The 20,566-nt window shown below is 41.5% G+C and overlaps 2 protein-coding genes across 12 annotated transcripts in view; both read right to left on the bottom strand.

Annotated features, from left to right (window-relative positions):
* Positions 1–14,436, bottom strand: part of pde1cb (phosphodiesterase 1C, calmodulin-dependent b) — a 59,234-nt gene extending 44,798 nt beyond the window's left edge. For 3 of the 11 annotated variants that reach the window (XR_008953947.1, XR_008953949.1, XR_008953948.1), the window contains exons 1-3: positions 14,068–14,436; positions 3,254–3,304; positions 2,696–2,861 (exon numbers count right to left, since the gene is read on the bottom strand). Coding sequence is in view for 7 of the 11 variants with exons in the window: in XM_057056525.1 (XP_056912505.1) it covers positions 2,696–2,861; positions 3,254–3,304; positions 14,068–14,329 (479 nt within the window). In the remaining 4 variants the exon portion in view is untranslated. Of the gene's footprint in view, positions 1–2,695; positions 2,862–3,253; positions 3,305–6,590; positions 6,998–14,067 lie in introns of those variants that run through there. The other 8 variants (XM_057056527.1, XM_057056526.1, XM_057056531.1 and 5 more) reach the window with 6 other exon arrangements.
* Positions 14,437–15,387: 951 nt separating this feature from the next.
* On the bottom strand, positions 15,388–20,540 carry LOC130539083 (vimentin A2-like). Its single transcript, XM_057057179.1, has 9 exons — positions 19,935–20,540; positions 19,607–19,667; positions 17,740–17,835; positions 17,398–17,562; positions 16,678–16,803; positions 16,314–16,534; positions 16,186–16,229; positions 16,016–16,101; positions 15,388–15,909 (listed from the first exon to the last, which is right to left on the bottom strand). Exons 1-9 carry the CDS (start codon positions 20,459–20,461, stop codon positions 15,868–15,870), a joined length of 1,368 nt encoding a protein of 455 aa, XP_056913159.1. The 5' UTR covers positions 20,462–20,540; the 3' UTR covers positions 15,388–15,867.
* Positions 20,541–20,566: the final 26 nt, after the last annotated feature.

The raw sequence follows: 20,566 nt of genomic DNA, 5'->3' as shown, positions 1-20,566 counted from the left end.
TCCAAAAAAATGGGTAATGCCACAGTTATTTTGATGGAAAGCTCCTGTAACTGCTGGTGAGCCTCCGGTTACGCTGTCCACTGGAGCTTCATTAGCCAGCCAGTGAGGCAGCTGATGGAGGTGTAAGATGACTGCAGGTGTAAGTGGGCGAGCGTCATGCTCTCACACTGCAGAAGAGACGGCTGCTTTAATCAGCTGTAAGGTTCACAATCACACACAGAGACTAATTAAGGAGCAGAGGATTTGTGGAGCTGATCGGAAGAGACCTGACTTGTGTGTCTGGGTAGAATTCAATGTTAAAAGTCAGGAAAGAATTAAGTTCCAGGATTAATAACCAAACTGATCTATATGGGAATAAATGTTGAATTCAATTCATGCAAAGCATCAGTTAGAAATGTGTGGTAATATCACAATGTTGACTGAATTTCAAAAATAGTGGCAAACACAAACAAGACAATATAATCATATATACAAAACTGAATGGTGTTTAAAAATGTTTTAGCGATAATGGTTTATGTTACTTTTATCCCTTTAATTTTACTGTAATTCAGTATTTTTCCACTTTTACTGATTCTAGTCACATGGCAATAGCTTTAATAATGTTAAAATAGATGGTCACTGTCTGTGGCTTTTAAAATCTTTTGGTACTGAGCTCACTAATTTGAATGGTGGCCATGTTTTCCCATAAACACCCATAAACTACTGGGCAGCTAGTTTGTGTAGATCTTATAAAAGGAAAATATAACTCAATGACCTCAATAATTGTTGTGTTAAACTCCACTAAAGGGAGAAGCAACCCTCAGAGATATGATTATCAACATGAATAGGAAACAAAATTAATGAAAAAGGTAGCATGTTTGCATTAAAATCCCACAGGCTTGCTAAAAAATTAAAGAGTTGTTTTCTGTACATTACATTAAACACATTAGTAGCCAATAGCAACCACTGCCATCCTCTGGCTGTTGCTGTGAAGGATTTAGCAGTAAAAATGTGGCGTGCCAACATCCATTCAATAGATAAAAAGTGCTTTAAACTGCATATGGAATCCCTAGAGAGAAGAGTCAACAGCGTGACACCAGCCGCACAGAACAACCAGCGTGCACTTGTGAATTAATGGCTACACGTGGGGCTCAAAGCTCGGTATGCCCCAAACTGCAGCTGTATGGATAAAAAGCACAAAGTTCTGATGCTGGGATGCTTACAGCAACAATGCTCTGTAGATCTCAGCCCACTTTTAACTTCATTCTACCCCCGTTTCTCTCAGCCAGTATCTTTGAGTCCGTCAACCCGTCCTACCTGGAACAAATCACTCGAACCCACTCTGCTGTCCGATAAAATCTAATGATGCTCACCTGGTGAGTAATGCTCATTTTATGGATTACCTACAGGCTGCTGCTCCTTTAATCACCTTGTACCATAATCTTTCCATTTGACATGCAGTCGTAGATCCCAGTGTCTCCCCATAGCCCAAACCCCTATTAACCGTCATTGACAACCATTCCGCCCCGAGCTTGGCGAGATGATGGCTTGTGTTGGTGTGTAATAAAAACATATGCCACACAGTAGCATCAGAGATAAACAGCAACAGACATTAAGATGTGACTGGAAAATGTTTTTGGCCACAAAAACAGCATGTTTTGCAGTCTGTTATTTGTCATTGCTAAACTTGATTCTTTTTTATAAGTGATTGCCTCCATGGACATATAAATACTTTTCCTCTGTGGTGAGTGTTTAGTTGTCCTGCACCGGCTCCATTCCTTTAGAATCTTGACTGTAGCCTTTAAAGAAGAAACAGGCTGTGTCCAGTCAAGTGGAAAATCACTTTCTCCTTGTCACCATCCTACTCTCTGGGGCTTGTTTTCTGTGGGAGGATTATAGCAGCGAACAACAGCACATTAATTTCAGGATCCACACACGTCCAACTCACGCACAGAATAGAGAGACGAAAGAGGGAGTGCAAGAACAATCAACAAGCTCCACGTTGTCACGACTCTGCTATAACTGCAGCCTCTACGGGAGGCTCACCGCTTGGTCTTGTGTCTGTTTTGCATGCGTCCAAAAGCTTGTTGCCATTTACCATCGGAGCACCATCCTGCTCCAAAACGAGTACTCCTGCCACCTGTGGCATTTCTAACTGTCTTCAGAGTCATCAAGGTTAATTGGTCTCAAGCAGTAAAAGATGCTCAATATTCTTAAAGTGACAACAAATTATGTTAATGGCATTTTGAAGTCCTTGTTATCAAGATGGAATCAATCAGGCCCACATCCCTTGAGGTCACGAGCCATACATAGCAATTAACAATGGGCATGCATTCGTGCGTGTGTGTGTGTGTATGTGTGTGTGTGTGGTGTGTGTGTGTGTGTGTGTGTGTGTGTGTGTGTGTGTGTGTGTGTGTGTGATGAGTCAGACAGAAGCTTCACAGGAAGCAAGCAGGGACTCTACTCAAAACTCAATTAATCTGACATTAATCAGCTGTACGAAGCTAAATGGATACAAACTGCAGAACAATGTCAGATGGTCTGTGTTTTACCTCATTTCCTCCGCACATACTAAATGAAATATCGATCCAATTTAACTTATGTTAGCGTAAAATCAGGGCTTGAAAAGCTCTGGGGATACCCTGATGGTTTTACTCCATTATAGAAAACAGAACTAGATTTTTTTAAATGCTGAAGCAACCTGCCACAAGCAAACCTGATGGCTGTTTTCTCTGTGGTATCTGGTTCATCTGTTAGAGGGAAATCTTCAGCCAGGATCTCTTCAAGGCTTCGTGGGTCATTCAGCAGGGGCTTCTGCTCTTTGCCTTTGATCCCCATCCCTGCGGTGATGGCATTCCACAAAGCACTCTGGGACTTGGAACCTAAAGGGATAATAAATAAATAAATAAATAAATAAATAAATAAATAAATAAATAAATAAACGCAGTCCAATGATGCCTTGTGCTTTGATTGATTTGACAGTAAGGACTGAAAGAGCCCTGATAAAGCTCCACACTAGATAGTTCTATGGTACTCGCTGAAAGAAAAACACAATGCTCCCACCGTGTGGGCTCAATGCGTCATTGCTTGTTTGTCTTAAATAAGACATTTTTGTTCCTCATCCTGGACTTGCAGAACATTCAGTGTTATGCAAGTTAGAGATGTTACCAGAAAGGTAATGTGTGTTCTACAAATTTGTAGAACATACTGATAACAACACAGCTGATGATCATGACAATAATCTATTTATTTAATATAGTACTTCAATACTTACGTGCAAAACTGGCTTGTGGTCTTGTAGAACCTTCAACATCTTCATTGGCCACTGATGGAAGAACAATAGAAACAAATGAAATAAAGGCACTGATGTGAATGTAATGACACAATAAATTAGTTCTGATACTTATATTGAGATGATATTGCTATAGATATATGATAATGAGAGAATAAAACAAACACATATCCAGTATAAATGTATTACAGTAATATTTCCACAACAACCAAAGAATTTCTTCCTCTGGAAATGTACTTAGAGTTGCAGCAGTTTGGTATCATTAAAAAGGTATTAAATCCCTCTCCCTAGTCACCATCTTTGAAGATTCTCTGACGCTGAACCTCACCCTAACCCTCAGTAGAAGTAAACCCAGCTCTGAGATCAACATCTTTCAAAGCTTAAATTATCCACCTGTGGTGTTAAGGCTTATCCTGAATGGTAGGTCATAGCCTACAGCATGCTTGAAGGTATATATAAATGTAGTTAATTTAATATTTTATCATTACTGTTAATAATAGTATCTAAAATGCTGTGTTAAACTGAAGATGCTGAATGATAAAGGACATTTTCCTGTAATATTGGCAGTAGGAAAATAAAGACGTATGGGTTCATATCTGTCAAGTCCTTCCAAACAACATTTTGTGATTGGGTATAATAAATACTTCATTTATAAGGGGTTTATAATGATAATCGGATTTTCTTGTGCATCCATGTAAAATATATGATGTCATTAGTCCGCTTTGATAAACAGACAAGATTAGATATCCCCAGGGTGGGTGGACAAAAAGATTCATGTTGTTTATACATGTGGAATTGTAATGTTTTTCCTTCTGTGTGGGGCTGATAAGAATTTCCAATACTTACTATTCTACGCACTGCTATAAGTAATATTGTCTATGATTAGAAATGGTCGCTCTACCAGATACAGCCATCTGTTTTCCAGGATGACTAGGTGAAAGGCAGGAATACAGCCTGCACAGATCACCAGTTTATTACAGGATGCACACCATTCACTTGCTTCTAGCGGTGATTTAGAGTCACTCGTGGTTTCAGACTGTGTGGGTGGAAACTGGAGTACCTGGACCAAAACCAACACAGACACAGGAAGAACATGCAAACAGCACATAAAAATGACCTAAGCCTGAAGCCGCTGCACTAACACAGTTCACACTAACAAGACGACATGACATTTCCTGTAAAATTCACTTAACTAGGCTATAAAGTGTCACAATTATGATCCGTGTATATTAAATGTAGCAGAAAAGTGCTTGCTGACCCTAACTGAGCTTTAAGGATGCTGCATTTGAAATACACCTCATGCACCTTCCAATCAAATACTTTCATTTTCTTTTTTTTTCTTTATGCTACAGCTTGTGTTATAGGCTCTAAATGAAATTTTTCTACTTCAAGACCAAATACCTCTTTACTACCAAAAAAGAGCCTCTTAATATATACAAACATCCAATTCAAGTGTAGTTTAGGATAACCACACCCTCTGATTATTGGACAGATGAATACAAACCACTGCATACAGATGACCAGTTGCTGCTGTTGGATTCAAATTCAACATATTAAGACAATCTCTTCTGTCCACTATCCATGAATAAGTGTGTACACCATCTCTTCACTACAACACTTTTTACTTGATCCCAAATTTTTTCTGGAGAACGGTGCAGATGACCCAGAGCAGGCGAACAGTGAGTCGACCTCATAACAGTGAACAGGCTTCTTTTATGCTTCCTGATTTTTCTCTAGTTTATATTCTGATAATGTCCTTGTTTCTGCCAGTAGTAGGAAGAGGATCTTGCAATGGGTAAACAAATTCAGCCTAGAATAAAACACACAAACTACACACAATGGAGATGGTATTCACTTCTCGGACGAGAAACGGATGAAATCCACTCAGCATTCCAAGCTAAGTTGTCAAGATAATGTGGTCCACAAATGGATGAAATCCAAACTGCCCTTCAGGAAGCTTAGGGTTTAACAGAGCCAGGGACATGCAGGGGCCAGTCAGGCAATGAGGTACAAGTGCTTAGGAGTCACGCTTCAGAGGAGGTGATTGGCAGAATGTGCTGCCTAAATCCGGGGCCCAGTAAGCGATTGATTGTGACTCTGGTAGGTTGCCGTGGCAACTGACATGCGTGAGGACAGTATGAGTGAGATCCAGCCACATATGGATTTCAGAGGTAACAGGACTTGACCATTTAAGTGGAAAACGCAACACCTATTTTGTGCAGATAAAAACATTTTCCAATACTTTTGCGTGAAGTATCTGGATATACTCATATCAGCCATACAAACAAGAATGAACAAAACCAACTAGGCTGCAGGCTGCAGAATTTAGCCATATGACAGCTAATTACCGCTGTTTGACGCTGCACACTTTTGCCATTAGATGAAATGTTATTAAACACTGCTACTATTCATATATTCTAAAGCACGTCCTTCACACACATCTTCAACCAGCAGCACGACGAGTCAATATATGCAGCACAATTTCGAGGTAGCGATCCAAGGTTAGCGCCACTAGAACACAAAACAAATGTGAAACACTTTGTCTCCACAGACTTGTAGCGTTTAAATGTGCAGAACTGTGCAGGAAACTACCATCGAAGACGATAGGATTTTTTTTTTGACAAATAACTAATGGTCAGTTTTAGCCACAAGTCAAAATGTTCCCAAGGACGGATGGTCCACCCGAGAGGATGACAGGAATAGTTTTTTTTTTCACCGTGAAAACCTTGTGAACATTGCAGTACCTCAGCCCGTCAGTATTAGGCTTTATAACATTTACATTTTCTTCAGAGAGCACTGAGGTCAAAGTTTGTATTTCACAGTAGATTCACTTTCATTTCACTCATATATTTGCTGTGTGCTCCAAAAAGCCTACATATAAAGCCTTTATAAGACACAGATCTGCACCCTCCCACGCTGATCATCATCGCTGCCCATTCAGAACAACAATCCAGTTCTTGTGTCTCTTTTCCTGCAATTGTCAAAAACTTTTTCAAAGTATTGCATGAAACTGTTAACTCTGCATTTGTGAAAACAGTCTAATCCAATTCTGGATGATGTCACCGGCATCTGAAGTCCCATTGTTTCCATAGTTGCACTGCGAAGCAGAGCTTCAACTTCAGCACAACGGGCTAATGTGGCGGCCCAGGAAAAGACAGAAACGTGTTTACCGATGTCAGCGCAGTCGCTGAAACGCCTCACTGCTCAGCCTCCCGCTCCCTCTCGTCCTTGTGTGCTCGGCACATTTCCGTGCATCCACTTGGCGGGTGAACACACACAAAGCCTCTTTTCTTGCTCTGATTACCCTGCAAACACCTACCGATGGTGATGTTGAAGCCATCAATGCTGAAGGTGGCACTCCGACCCTTCCTGAAACGATGCTTCTTGGAGTTGGCTTCCATCGCTCGGCAGCCGTCCAGTTCACGCTCACACCTTTTGCTGTGTTTCACTGCTTGTTGTCAGTCACCGTGTGTTGTTCCTACTCTGTTTGGGCGCCTCTCTTCCAGGAAGAGGAGAAAAAAAGAAAAGAAAAAAAGATGCAGATCTCGGACTTTGCTTGATGCTGGAGGACCGTCACTTGCTATTTCCTGTTCTAGACGTGGAGCTGGAGAATTTATTTTACGACATGGTTTAGTCTCTGCTGCTCATTTTTCCTCTTTCTCTCTTCGTTTCTCACACCTCAACAAGCTCATTTCAGATAGCTTATGGCTCTTGATTTGTTTTTCTTCTCTGGTTTTTCTCTCTACCCCTCCCTTTCCCTCTCTCTCCACTCTCCACATCGCTCTTCCCCAAGAGGTGCAGGAGGTGTGTGAGGTGGGTGGCAGTGGTGGTGGTGGTGGTGGTGGAGGTGGAGATGGAGAGGAGAGGAGAGGAGAGGAGAGGAGAGGAGAGAGGAGAGGAGAGGAGGAGAGGAGAGGAGAGGAGAGGACATCTCCAGAGATCTCTGAATGTGACTCGTTCTCTTGTCAGGAATTTGTGACAAAAGCAGCCGAGGCTCAAAGTTTGAGCGTCTTTTTGTTCGGTTTGGCTCTCAGGTGATTTATTATGCGAAAATCCACTTTGGTACCTTGACTTGATACACATTTGCATTGAAAAGAATTTTTCTTAAGCTGCTCAATTGGCTTTTATGTTTAATGGGTTTTCTGCAGAAACGCACGTTCCACCATCTTTTGACAAGAACATGAATGTAACTGAACTGCAAATTAAAATGAAGGGCAGACAGCGGCTTTGGTTCATTATCTTCCTCGCTGGTCTCTGCTTATTTAAACAACCTTATCTTTACTAAATAGAGCTCTCCTCACCTTTGCTCATTAACACATCTACAGACAGAGGATAAAACGCTCTTGTTATTAGTACCGCCTGACATTTAGTGAGGAAATTTCTCATATTCTCGTTGAATGTTTATGCCCTTCACGAAGGCTTGCTCTCCCATTTTAGATGTGCGTATAACGGTCATTTCACTTTGTTGCTGATGTACAAAGTGCTCATGCCAAACACTGGTTCTGTCTGTATTTTTACAGCCCGCTGCTCACTGTTATAGTATGACTCAGAAGGAAAACAATCGACTTTGCACTGTGTTATTATCTCAAAATTAAAATGATCACCTGCATGTGTGTTTTTTTCATCACTGTACCCTCAAAGGCTTCTTGTTCAACAATGATTAGTTATTGTAAAAGCAAATATAACGCAGATAAGAACATAAAAAGTCAAACATGTATTGTTGCATGATGTTGCCTGCAGGGTAAAGAAATTGAGTACAAATATCACAACACATACTGTATACAGTATATGATTATAAACTAATCTATGTGAGCCACTCAGTGTATTTCCAGTGGATGCGTTACACACTTGTTGGGTAATTACACTCCATCTCATTCTGTTTGGCTAACTACAGTAAGAGCTCTTTATCCTCTCCCTCTCCTGACAACCTGTCTCCCCAGTCTCCAATTTGCACTGTATGAAATAGGTTGTGAGGAGACTAATTTTGCAACATACTCACACGCGCCTGCCTGTTTCAGGGTAGCTTTCAAAGCTTTCTAATGATGGAGCTGTGAGAGGTGCGGCTCCTATTGACCTAAATGTTGCACGGCGTGTCACCAGTATCACTGGCATAAAGTGGCTTTGTAGAAATATAGTTTGTCCTCACTGAAAACCACTAATTACCTGGTCAACTAGACTATGTACGTTTGCATGAGATAACAGAGTCAGTGTCATCAAGACTGAAGCTGGCACACATCACCATGGCAACATTATCTTTAATATGACAGATAAGACACAAGATTATAACACTGTCACACCACCACGTCGGGAGAATGCCGCCTGAGCCCTCAGTTTGGATGAAATGTGAAAATGGAATGCTCTTCCTACAGAATCCTCTGGTGTTTCGGGCACCAGTATCACTAGTTGCACTTTTGGACCTGTTTCATTCACAGACAGACAACCGTTCACACTCACATTCATACCCAAGGCCAGTTTAGGGTCACCAATTCACCTGTCCACCAAATGCATGCCTTTGGAAACTGGGTGGACACCTGAGTCCTGAGAGAATACCCCCACCCACAGGGATATAATGTGTAAACTTGACACTAAAGCCCCTGACCCCCAGGGGATTCAAACCCAGAACAACAGTGCTAAGCACTGGACTACCATATACTGTAGTTTAGGGGGTTTTTTTGCTGCCCAAATGTGAGGAAATGTGATGTAAATAAAAATGTCCATGCTCCAGTTATGGTTAGGCTTTAGTTTAAAGAAGTGGTCTCAAATATGCATCTTTTATTAGAGACATGCTGCTAAAAGTCTAGATGCCTTTTTTCAGGTTTCTATGAGGGTAAAGTACCTGTGCTTGTCTTTAAAGTGTGCAGCAGGAGAGTCAAACCTGTAACTATTACACTATTCACAGAACATTACATAATGCACTTAACTACAGGAGTGTGCCTCTGCTTTGATTTTCACGTGGGTTTGGAACGGCACACTGTGTGCTACAACTTAATACAGCATATTACCTTCACACCATACCTGTTCCCACAAAAGTTCTCCAAAAGCCTCCGTAGAAATGGTGGAGGCGTCTGTAGGTTGTTGTTTTGTTTGCTTTCTTTTTCAGGTTTAGTCATCTGTAAAACTTTTTTTTTAATGAAGCGCCAGACAACTCCGTGTTTGAAACCTCTGATTTGAGCTCCTTTTCTGTGCTGCAGCAAATTATTGCAGCCAGCTGTGCATGCACTAACAATTTATCAAGCGCTCAACCATATAGATATTAGACTAATAAAGTCAATGTTCACCTAGGTTATCAGGCAGTCTGACACTTGCTCTGAATTGTTGTTCAGTATGAAGAATGCTGCTGAATCAACGGGTTCTGGCACCCCCTTGTGGGTTGCAACATGCCCAAATTTCACATGAATGTAGCTGACATTTATCTGAGAAAAAAGGTTTTTTATATCGATCACACTAATGTGCTCCAAGTCCAACTCAAGATGATTAATACATGTCATTGTATATACACACGGGCCTGCAAGTCAGTTGCAGGGCTCTGCATGTACCTCTGAGAGGCTGGGATTCATTTAATTGAAAATTAAATGTTTAAAAGCAGAGATATCTGAAAATTGGGGGTTCCGGTGCTGACAATCAGACAAAACAAATCAAATGCACACACATACGAGATAAGAGCACAACCCCAGTTCTGTCTGCACAATTTTATTGGAGGTTCATGTTAATGATTCATAAGGTAACGCCCCAGTAATATGGGGTGGCCAGAAAATTGCTCACAACACTCCAGATCACTGTCACTTTTAACTCACAAATTAAGGGCAGACTTTAAGCGATGCCTAGAGACATTCCTCACATCCAACACTACAAAAGCAGCACAAAAGCTATTTCTAGGCACTATTACATAAGTCAAAATAATGTCACGATATTAAATGAACAAGCCCATTTCCTCTGGGCATCAATCACTAATAAATCCCTTTAGTACTGGTTTAGTATTCTGGCATTTAATAATTTATTAATTTAACAAAATTAACTGCCCAAAGGGGGATGATTATACAGTCAGACACCAAAGTGCTTGAACTCACTTCAATAACAGCGTGAAAACACTCAAAAAATGTGTTTAATACATATTTTAACACAATAATCTCATTAAATATATAGGATAATGATGAAATAATACCCTCATAATATATCCTATCCTTAGTAGAAAACTGTAAGATTAGAAGATAACCTTTTTTGAGTTAAATATCATGACTTCCTAATTAATTCCCGAGAATTCTTCATCTTGTGTTTCCACAATGATGCCCATTAATAAGGTTAATGCTGTTATTAGAGCCGGGCTGGATTTCAAAAGGAAAAGGCTGCTCTAAAAGGGTCGATCTATGCCCATACGTTTGCTGAGTGAGGGTCAATACGTAAGCACATCACCATCACTAAGAAACAGGGGAACCTTTCAGACATAGTATACATTACACTGAAGATGAAAAGGGTGAATCATGAAAATATCATTTCATTACTCATTAGCAGAGTGCAATTTCCATAACAACTCCATCTATAGGGAAGCTGTTTTACTTATTTTTCAGCATCGCTCTGTGCAAATGTCTCCACTGTTTTTGTCTCTCTTTTTTTTTGCTGTTTCCTAAAAGAGGAACTTGCATCGGTTTTCTGGATTACTGGCACAAAAACGCACCTGCTCGCTTTTGCTGTGTCCGGCGACTAATCCTCAACGTTTGATCTGGCCATCAAACACCAGAACAGGCCATCACCAGTGGACATTAATCAGTAGGGCAGATAAAGGGTATGTGAAGGCTGCACTGTGGGATTAAAAATCCAATCAAAATCCAATAAATCTTCATAGATAAATGACATGTGGTCACAAATACCTAGCATTCATGCTGGTTTTTGAACCCTGACTTTCCACTCTTGCGCTTTTCTCTAATTCCTTTAACTGTGACACTATCCTGTATTTCTGTGGGGAGTGGGAGGTTTTTTTATTGTGTAATCTATCCCAAAAGCACCAAACGACAGCACTGAAGACAACAACTGTGTAGTCAAACAGAAAAACAGCTCATTAGAGGTCTCCCATAGACCGTGCGGCAGCGCACACTTTGTCGGTCCCTACACCGCTGTCTCCACAGTGACACTGTCATGTAATTAAGAGACACTGGGTGCGCAGAGCATTAGTTTTCCCCTGCTAAATACTCATTAGAGGTACCTTTAAGGGTAATGTACGCCTCTGTTGGAAACCTGAAGGGAATGAGCTGACAAAACAAAGAGTTACACGACGTGTCATATGAACCCTGCTGCCTCAAGGCACTGCAGGAAATGAAGGGGAGGAAAAATAATCTCGAGCTGTCAAGCTAATGCTATTTGCACCGATAATCATTTATCTGCTGAAGAAAACAGTCAACATTTCAAATCTGTGAGCACGTGAAAGGATTTAAGGTTTGGTGTTTTTTTTTTAGTTTCACATCAGTAATGGAAAAATATTACAGTTAACTGCTGCGTAGCTCTTAAACCAGACCATGATCCAAGAAACTGTCTAGAAAAGGTCAAAGAAGATCTTCCATGATAAGACACACAGCTTTAATCAACGAACACAGATCACTCCCATGTGGCGAGGAATGATAGCATAGGTCACAAAGGAACATGGAGGAAGTCTAAACACCCAATAAAGTCTATGCAAATTAAAAAAACCAAATGGTTCCACGTACTAAAAAGCACCAGAGCTACACTCATAAAATCCAACAGCAGAGGCTGGTCTGCTTAAAGACTCTGAATAAAACTCCAAACGGAGCTCATGCTGAAGTTACGACAAGCACTTGTTTCTTCTATACTCGCTAGTGTACGTTCAAAATAAATATTTCAAAACAAAAGATGCATAAGATGTTATCCCCCTGCATCTGTTTTTATATTGGTATTTTGGGGGATTTTTTTCAAAATCATTTAATACCTACACAGAAGTGATTGCAAACGATTCAAAATCAGTTACAAATAATATAATCGTCATTAAGACCATCACCTGATATTTAACACCTCACCAAGGAGATGCAACATCATGCTGATATTACGACCTTCTGGCACTGTTATAAACCTAGAATGGCCCTGGAGTCTTCCAGCCCATTTAGCCATTATTCGCAACAGGACTTCCAGAGGAGTTTTAGGTTAAAAATAAAACTGAGGTCATATTTTCCTTGACCTTTGCTGCAACCTTTTGCTTGGTCTCTGCAGGTAATTAAAAAAAAGCTGACGTGTACATTAAGAAACGGATGGACGATTTTAGTAGATTTTCCCAGGTTGTTGTAACACATATTTTAAATGACCTTGAAATGAGCCAAATGGGAATACAATACACAGCTCTAACAATAGAAATATGAATGTGCCGAAATGAAAAATAGCATCTTTTATTCTGTATTTCAGTAACAGGCCATCAAGTGTGTGTGTGTGTGTGTGTGTGTGTGTGTGTCTTATCCAGGGTGTGTTGCTGCCTCTCAACCAGTGCCTGCTGGGACAGACTCCAGCAGCCCCATGACCTTAACTGTGAACAAGCAGTACTTATGTGAGAACAACACCAGATTCATCTGCATCTGATCTGTGTGCTCATTATAAACACTCTGTATATACTTTTGCACATTAATAAATCTTCAGAAATATGTAAGGGCAATATGTAAATAATATAATCCTTGCACCCACAACATAAAGATACTCCAATTAATACTAGTAAGACAAAGCTGTGCTGTGAAGGAGTGACTGATGTTGATTATCAAAAAATAAGGTGACCATGAGGTGACGCAACTTTTGTGGCTCAAAAGGAGAAACACCCAAACACACACTCAGGTGAAAGTCAGGTAAGAAGCTCCACTGTGCACGTGGATATCACTGGGGAGGAGGAGGAAACTCAACGGGAGTCTACACAGCCATTCGGTCATGGAAACGCCCCAGCACAGATGATATTTTAGGAGTCAGCCAGGGAGGAGTGTCTCCCACTGGGACAGGTAAAAGGGGAGGCAGATGTAGAGGTTGTGACGATGGTGAGAGTTGAAAATAAACAGGATGAACTAAAGGAAATAGTGAGTAACACTGTGGCAAATGTGTGAAGATAAAAATTAAACAGGCCACACTTGTCGCAAAAGCGCAATAGCTGATAAAAAAAAAGATGTTAAAACAAGCCACATAGTAAAGATGGACTGCAATCTGAAATATTAACAGTGGTAAAAATGAAGTTGGCAGGGTTGCACATTGTTTTTCACATTATAGCATAAAAGGTTATTCATAGCCGTGATCTGGATGATGGATACGCTCAAATAAATTATCAAAATTCTGGATTATGGATCCTTTTATGGACAGTTTTGTGTGAGCTGACAAGAATATTTTCAAAAGTTGCCTATGTGGTTCGTCCTTCTGCAGAGCAACACAGGGATTTGGTTACAATTTATACCCAGTGTTTCTGGTACCAATTATCTGCATTTTTTTTAACTAAATGTGGACCAGTGCACACGTTTGTAGGGTGCACCACAAACATCAAACAGATGCTTTGACAGTAGAGAAATGTTGCATTGAGGCTCATCTTCAAAGAGCTCGGCATTCATCAAGCGAATGCATTTTAGTTCCTGGAGTGTTTTCACGGTGTTCTTCTGAAGTGAACGTTAGCTCTTACATTTCAGATAAATTACAGATAAGCAGAATAAAAGGCTTGACTGCATGTGTCATAAACACAACCAGTTTGACGCTGCAACAGTAGTGATGATAACTATGACCACTTTTACACGGACAGCAACAACATGTTTTCAAACAGACAGAATAGTTGGAATTACCGCTTTGTTGGCCCTCGGAAGTCTTTTTCTTCGAACTTTGCCTGCCTCCGCCGCTGTCCGGCTGGCTCAGCACCTCGGAGAGCGACGCGCGGGAGCTCTGCCGCCCGGTCTGACTCGACGCGTTGAACCGCGCACTCTTCTTCTTGGCTCGGTCCGATTCCGGAGCCGAGCGGGTCCTGTCCGACTCATTGTTCTCCGGCTCCGAACCCACTTTAACCAGTGCGTTTCTTGTCCTCGTTAAAGCAGAAGTCACCGAGCCCATCACCGAAGGAAAAGAGCGCTTCAGTCGATGAACGTCGCTCTCATCTTACTCACAACCACCTGTTGAAACTTGACTCCAGGTTTCCGTCCAAAGTTGCTGGTCGAATCCAACTAAACAAGCGTTGGATGTCCCAAAATCACGCCGTCGCGCACACGCCTGTCAAATTACTTCGCTCATTTTCAACGACGGCTGTCGACGGAAATCATGACAGAGGCGAAAAAACGTGTCTCGACTTGGTGTTTCCCTAGACAGACACGTCACATGGAGAATGTTGCTCTGTCGACGAGCATCTCCCGGGGCCGAGCACCACCAACGCACGACGGCAATTTCCCCGGAATCCCACAATATAATTCACGCATCCAGGAAGCAAAACTGCACCCATTGAAATGCACCTGTGGGACGTCGAAGTCGCGTTTTTTACGTGCGTGTCGCTAATTATCGTGAGATCTGTCCGCCGGACTTGGAAATGAATATGTGAAAGTGGGTGGAAGCGCGAGTAAATAGTAAATAAGCGCTCGTTGGATTCATTAATCGCCGACAAGTGGCAATAAAAGTCGGCAGGCTGTGTGTCAATGAGGATTTCCACGAACATGATGCGTTTTGAAGAACCATGTAGGCTCTAAAAGACGTGGATCTTTCAACTATTACAATAATCCTAATTTTGGATGATAATATTTACATATGCAGATGGAGGCAGGACTTGTGGCATAGGTGGTTGCATAGTGGGCTGGAGGGGGCGCTTCCTTCCGTAAATAAATGAAACGACTGTTTAAAACTGCATTTTAAAAGGGAACAAATGGAGGAAAAATATGGACACAAAGGGAGACGTTTCTAGGCAGGGATCAGGTGATGATGCCATAGCTGCCTCTGCCGCAAGGAAGTCCGGGAGAGTTCAGTTTAAAATCTGTTTTTTAAATATTATCTATATATGTTTTTTTTCTTTATGTCATTTTATGTTATTTTAGTGTTCGTTCCACTTGCCATGTGTTCTGTAAACATTTATTAATGTCACATGGCTATGCCTGACTACAGAAAAAAAGATTGTCTGGAGCTGGCTGTGGTTTTTAAATTGTTTAATTTTTATTTCAGTAGTCTCTCCTTTTCAGAGCTAATGCATCTCATGCTGCTTTATTTTTGAGAAAATGGTGAACTGCATGTGTAAGTTACATTTTTAAGTTTATTGCTGCGCACAGGCAAGTGAGTCAACTCTGGCGGACATAGATTATATTCTGATGCACAGAGGTTATATTGAAAATGGTACAAGTTCACAGGAAAAAAGGTCAGCTATGTAGAAGAGTTATGCGCTTGTCTACCTCTATCATTGCCTCTAAACAAATGTGACAAAAGGTAATACTTTCAGCAGAAAATAAGCAGAATCATCAGAGTCATCTACGGTGCTGGCTGGATCTTCACACCAATAAAGGCACTTTAAGAAGCTGTGTCCTCATTGCTATGCTTGTTTCCTCTGTAGTTCAAGTGAAGTGTGTTTCTATTTATTGCTTTTGTTCAGGTGTTTTGGCAAAGGAAACAGACAAACATTACTCCATGTCATCGTGGTTCTGGGTCGACTCGTTGATCACCTGAACAAGCAAAGGACAGAGACGGGCTAATGAGTTCTGCGTCCAAGGTCAAAAGGCCGTCAGAAGACTACTTGATTGATTAAAAATCACTTGAAGTGGATTCTACCTGGCCATCTCTTGTCTCAATGGTCTTGATGAGAACCTTCTTAGTTGTTGTGGTTTCAATGTGAGGTTTGGACTCAAGCATTGTCTCTAAGAAAGAAAAAAAGGGTATGTTATGTTACAATTTCACAACAAACACCAGCTGCTATATCAGTGGACTGAATGTAGTCCTACCTCTAAGATTTAGAGAAGCAAAGCTTGGCAGTGGAGTGCTGATGCTGAAAATAAAATTGGGGAAAAAATGACATTTCATAGATCATTACATGCACCTTTGTGAAAGCATACACACTGTGATCATTTACCGGCTCTCTTCTCCTTCCAGCAGCTTCCTGTAGGTGGCGATTTCAATGTCCAAGGCCATCTTTACATTTAAGAGGTCCTGGTACTCTCGGAGGTGGCGCGCCATCTCATCCTTCATGCTGTGAATGTCTTCTTCCAGCTGCCTGACAGTGTCCTGGTAGCCGCCATTCTCCAGTGAAAAGTTTTCCTCCATCTCTCTCATCTGACGCTCCAGGGACTCATTCTGAGAGCAGACAGCAGGGCACAACATAAAGCATGTAGCATGAGATCTGCAGCATGAGACAATGGTCTAAGACCTTGACCTGCACTGGCTTGTAGCACTGATGTCCTTCCCCCTACAGCATGAGGCAAAAATGGCATACTCACAGTCCCTTTAAGGGCGTCTACCTCACAGGTGAGCGCCTGAACCTGCCGTCTGTAGTCATTGGCCTCTTGCTTCGCCACCCGCAGAGCATCATTGTTCCTGGCTGCAGCTTCGGTCAGGTCAGCAAACTTGAATGTCACAGGGAGAAAAAAACAACTCAGCAGTGAGGACTGGTGAATTTTTCATGTGGGGGGAGCACTTGATGTTTTTTTTAGAGCTAGATGGAGACTGCCTGGAGTTTTTAAAAAAAACACTGTTGAGCTGAGCTGCAGACAACAAACAACAATAATTACAATTCTCTATTTATACACGTGAATCAATCAGGAATTAATTCTTATTTTCAATGCCCTGTGGTCCGACTTAAACTGTAATTTTTTAAATTATATGGGCAAAGGTTTGAAAAAAATAAGTCATGTCAAGAGCTTGATTTTCATGCAAACTACACATTTAAATCAATGTGTCCAGACTATATTATAGACTTTGCTTTTTTTATGTGCCAAGTCATTAAGAATCCAATTTGATTCATTAAAGAGCTCTGGTCATCCTGGAACTACATAAGATTTGAATAATTGAAAAAGTTTGGTGAAATTATAACCAGCAAATAAATGCATTTTTTATGATTTAAGTTCATTATGTTTCTTCTTGTAGTTGTTTTTTGTGTTACAGTTAAGATATTACAGTCTATTCTGAGCTAAAGCTCAGTGTGATTGTTGAAAATTTACCTTGGACTTGTACCATTCCTCAGACTCCTGGATGTTTTTGGAGGCCAGGTTCTCGTACTGCAGGCGGACGTCCCTCAGAGCAGCCGTCAGGTCAGGTTTAGCCATCTCCATGTCCACCTGAACATGCTGCTGCTGGTGCACCTGGTTTTGCAACTCCAGCATTTCCTGCATGACAAACATTTATACTTTCTGCTTCATTGGCAATTTTGTGGAAACCCCATTGTGACAAATTCCTCTTGATATACATGTGTTCGTCTTTTACAGCCTGATAAGAGACAATTCAAACTATCTGTGGGGACATTTTATAGCAGAAATGGGCATATTCCAAATGGGGAACCCTACCTCATCATGCAGCTTCTTGAGGAAGTTTATTTCCTCATGAAGTGATTCCACCTTCCTCTCCAGGTCAAGTCTGGCAAGCGCAGCGTTGTCCACATCCTGTAGGGTCACAATATCTTTCTAATCCGCTGACACAAGGTGACTTAAATTATGCATTATGTGTTCGCTGACGTTATACATTTCTCTTGCTGACTAAAATGCGCTATTGTGCAGGTTAGCAAGGTCTCAGGTGCATGCATCCAATAAGAGTTAATGAAAGACACATGACAAGTGTCGGGGAGATTTAAAGGTGTCTTCCAGCGTCACATGTTGCATTTATGCATCACCTTCAGATCACAATTCTTAGTTACTCTCACCTGGAACAGATGCAAAATATAAAAATAGCCAGTAGTGTTTTAAGTACAAGTTTCAAAGTACAAATTCCTTTAGCCAGTATTTAATCAATATCTTCTATTATTGATAATATAATAATATAAATCATTTCGATTCCCTTCCAGCTACCGCATCCTAGCGGCCTGAGGTCAAAACTCTACAGTAATCTCTGTGAAAAAGAAACATCTAATCATTAATAATTCTATTCTTCCACGCATGGCTGGCTGAGAATATGGTTTATTCAAATGAGATTAATTAAAATACCGGCGTCAAAGCACTGCTAACATGGTCCTAATTCTTTTTTCTTTTTTAATATTAATTGCCGTTACTCCTCTGAGAGCTCTTAGAATGGCTGTTAACAACTGGTTGTTGTAGTATTTATCGCATCCTCGTAGAGTGAAACCGAATTAAACCTGAAGCACAATTAAAAGACATTCGTGCAGGATTCTTTACTGGATTAGATTACAGCTTATATGAGTCTCTCTTACACACACACATGAACACACATACAGTAGCACCACAAGTTTGTGCTTTGTCAGGCTGTTGGCAAGTTGTTGACTGAGGTATCAGCAAATGAAGCAGCTTTGCCTCAACTGCTCTAATGCCACAAACAAAGTGACCTATTCAGGAGGGTTTTTCTGAACAGGCCTGAGGCTGGAAGAGTGACTGTCTGCCTGACTGGCTGAGATCAGCCCGTAGGACCTGCATTTTTTGTCTCCATGCCATCGCAGTCACCCACTGTGGCATCCTCACTGCCATTGAAACAGTACGCTCATGAATATGTGGCATTTAGTGCATATCCTGAAAGCCTGATATTCACTACGCATTTACATGCATGATTTTGGTTTATTTCATGGAACAAGCCAAAAACGACCCCCCTACACTCAGCCCACCGGATCACATGGTGGCTCGTCTTCTCGCTCTGATAACCACATTGGGTCTGACTGTTATTGCGTGTGTGTCCAGCTTATTCAGTGTGACCAGCGGGACATAAAAAGATCTCCTCACTGCAGGCCTGATTTAACTCAACAGCCACAAATTGACCCGGGCACAGTGTTAGGGTCACTTCAGCTCTACAGCTACTTCATATCCTGCCAAAAATCTCCTGTTGTGTCATCAGGAGAGAATATTTCTCTCTGCAGTAATAATCTGACAGAGACAAAATGGATGATTAAACCAGATAACTAGTTAAAATGAGACTCAGGGTCATTATTATAATGGCTTTAAGTTTTAATGTTAGAGGGTTGTTGTTTTATATAGTATTGATATTTATCTAATTGCCAATGATATCTTTAAGGTTTTGATTTATTCATTTATGCAAAAAAAGGTTTGCCGCTTAGCAGAAAAACAAAAACAAGGAAAAGTACTATGGCCTGAGTGCACGGTTATTCCAAATCAGGGTGTGCTGTGTGCCTAAAAATGATGGTAACTGGATAGTCACTGTAAAAAATAGAACCAAAGTGAGACAATGCATTATGCATTTGGATTAAATATGTACCTGTCTGAAACTCTGCATGTTGTTCTCAGCCTCCTCCCGCTGGGCTATCTCATCCTGCAATCTGCAAAGACAGACAAAAAAGAAAATGGTATTTGATTTTGACAGACAGACTAAATGGGTAGACATACTCTTCAAGAAGGGCAGAAACTTTGTCACCACACGTCAAACTCATTTTTTTGCCAATCTGCGCCATTAAAAAAAAAAATAATTACGCAGCGTCTTATGGTGGATACACATTTAAGGATAAAGGTTAAGAATATGCATACAGTGTCTTCTAGAGTCACACAAAACATTTATTAAACTATTTTAAAGGGTCCACGCCTCCTACTTCTCTCTCAGCCTCTCGATGTCGTCCACCAGGTTGTCCCGGTGAACGTCCACCCGTGCCTTCTCGTTGGTCAGTTGGTCTACCTGACGCCTCAGTTCTCGCATCTCATCCTCGTACAGATCTCCGACCCGGGAGGTGCCTTTGCCCCGCAGTTGCTCCAGCTCCGCCAGCAGGATCTTGTTCTGCTGCTCCAAGAATCGCACCTTTTCAATGTAGCTGGCGAATCGGTCGTTGAGCGACTGCATCTGTGCCTTCTCGTTGGTGCGGTTCGTGATGAACTCGGTGTTTATGGCGTCGGACAGGGAAAAGTCCAGGTTCTCGGAGGCCAGACGGGGCATGGCAGCGGTGCTCCGGAGCCTTTGGGTCTTCACTGCATAGACGGTCGGAGCGGAGGAGAGGCTGTAAGAGACCCGAGAAGAGCGCAATGGGCTGGAGAACTGGCGGCTGGAGTAGTTGGTCCGGGACACGAGCCTGTCTCCCCCAAACATCCTCTTGTAAGAAGAATGTGGATTTGATCTATGCGTCATTTTGCCTGAAACGCGGTGGTGCAGGGAGAAAACTCTTACGGGATGTGAGTTCGCGTCTTTGGAGGCGTTTTCGAAAGCGTTCTGTATTTATAGGATCCCCTTTAT

Source organism: Takifugu flavidus, chromosome 15, assembly GCF_003711565.1.
Source record: "Takifugu flavidus isolate HTHZ2018 chromosome 15, ASM371156v2, whole genome shotgun sequence".
Lineage (NCBI taxonomy): Eukaryota > Metazoa > Chordata > Actinopteri > Tetraodontiformes > Tetraodontidae > Takifugu > Takifugu flavidus.
The sequence above is the reverse complement of the archived record's forward strand: the minus strand, read 5'-3'. Positions and strand labels throughout refer to the sequence as shown.

What these genes read in the sequence shown, in the direction of transcription:
- LOC130539083 (XM_057057179.1), bottom strand. Translation starts at nt 20,461, where the DNA reads ATGACGCATAGATCAAATCCACATTCTTCTTACAAGAGGATGTTTGGG. An exon ending in TAGACGCCCTTAAAGGGACT is followed by an intron (nt 16,535 to 16,677) that starts GTGAGTATGCCA and finishes GTCTGCTCTCAG; the next exon opens with AATGAGTCCCTGGAGCGTCA. An exon ending in TGCTTCTCTAAATCTTAGAG is followed by an intron (nt 16,102 to 16,185) that starts GTAGGACTACAT and finishes TTTCTTTCTTAG; the next exon opens with AGACAATGCTTGAGTCCAAA.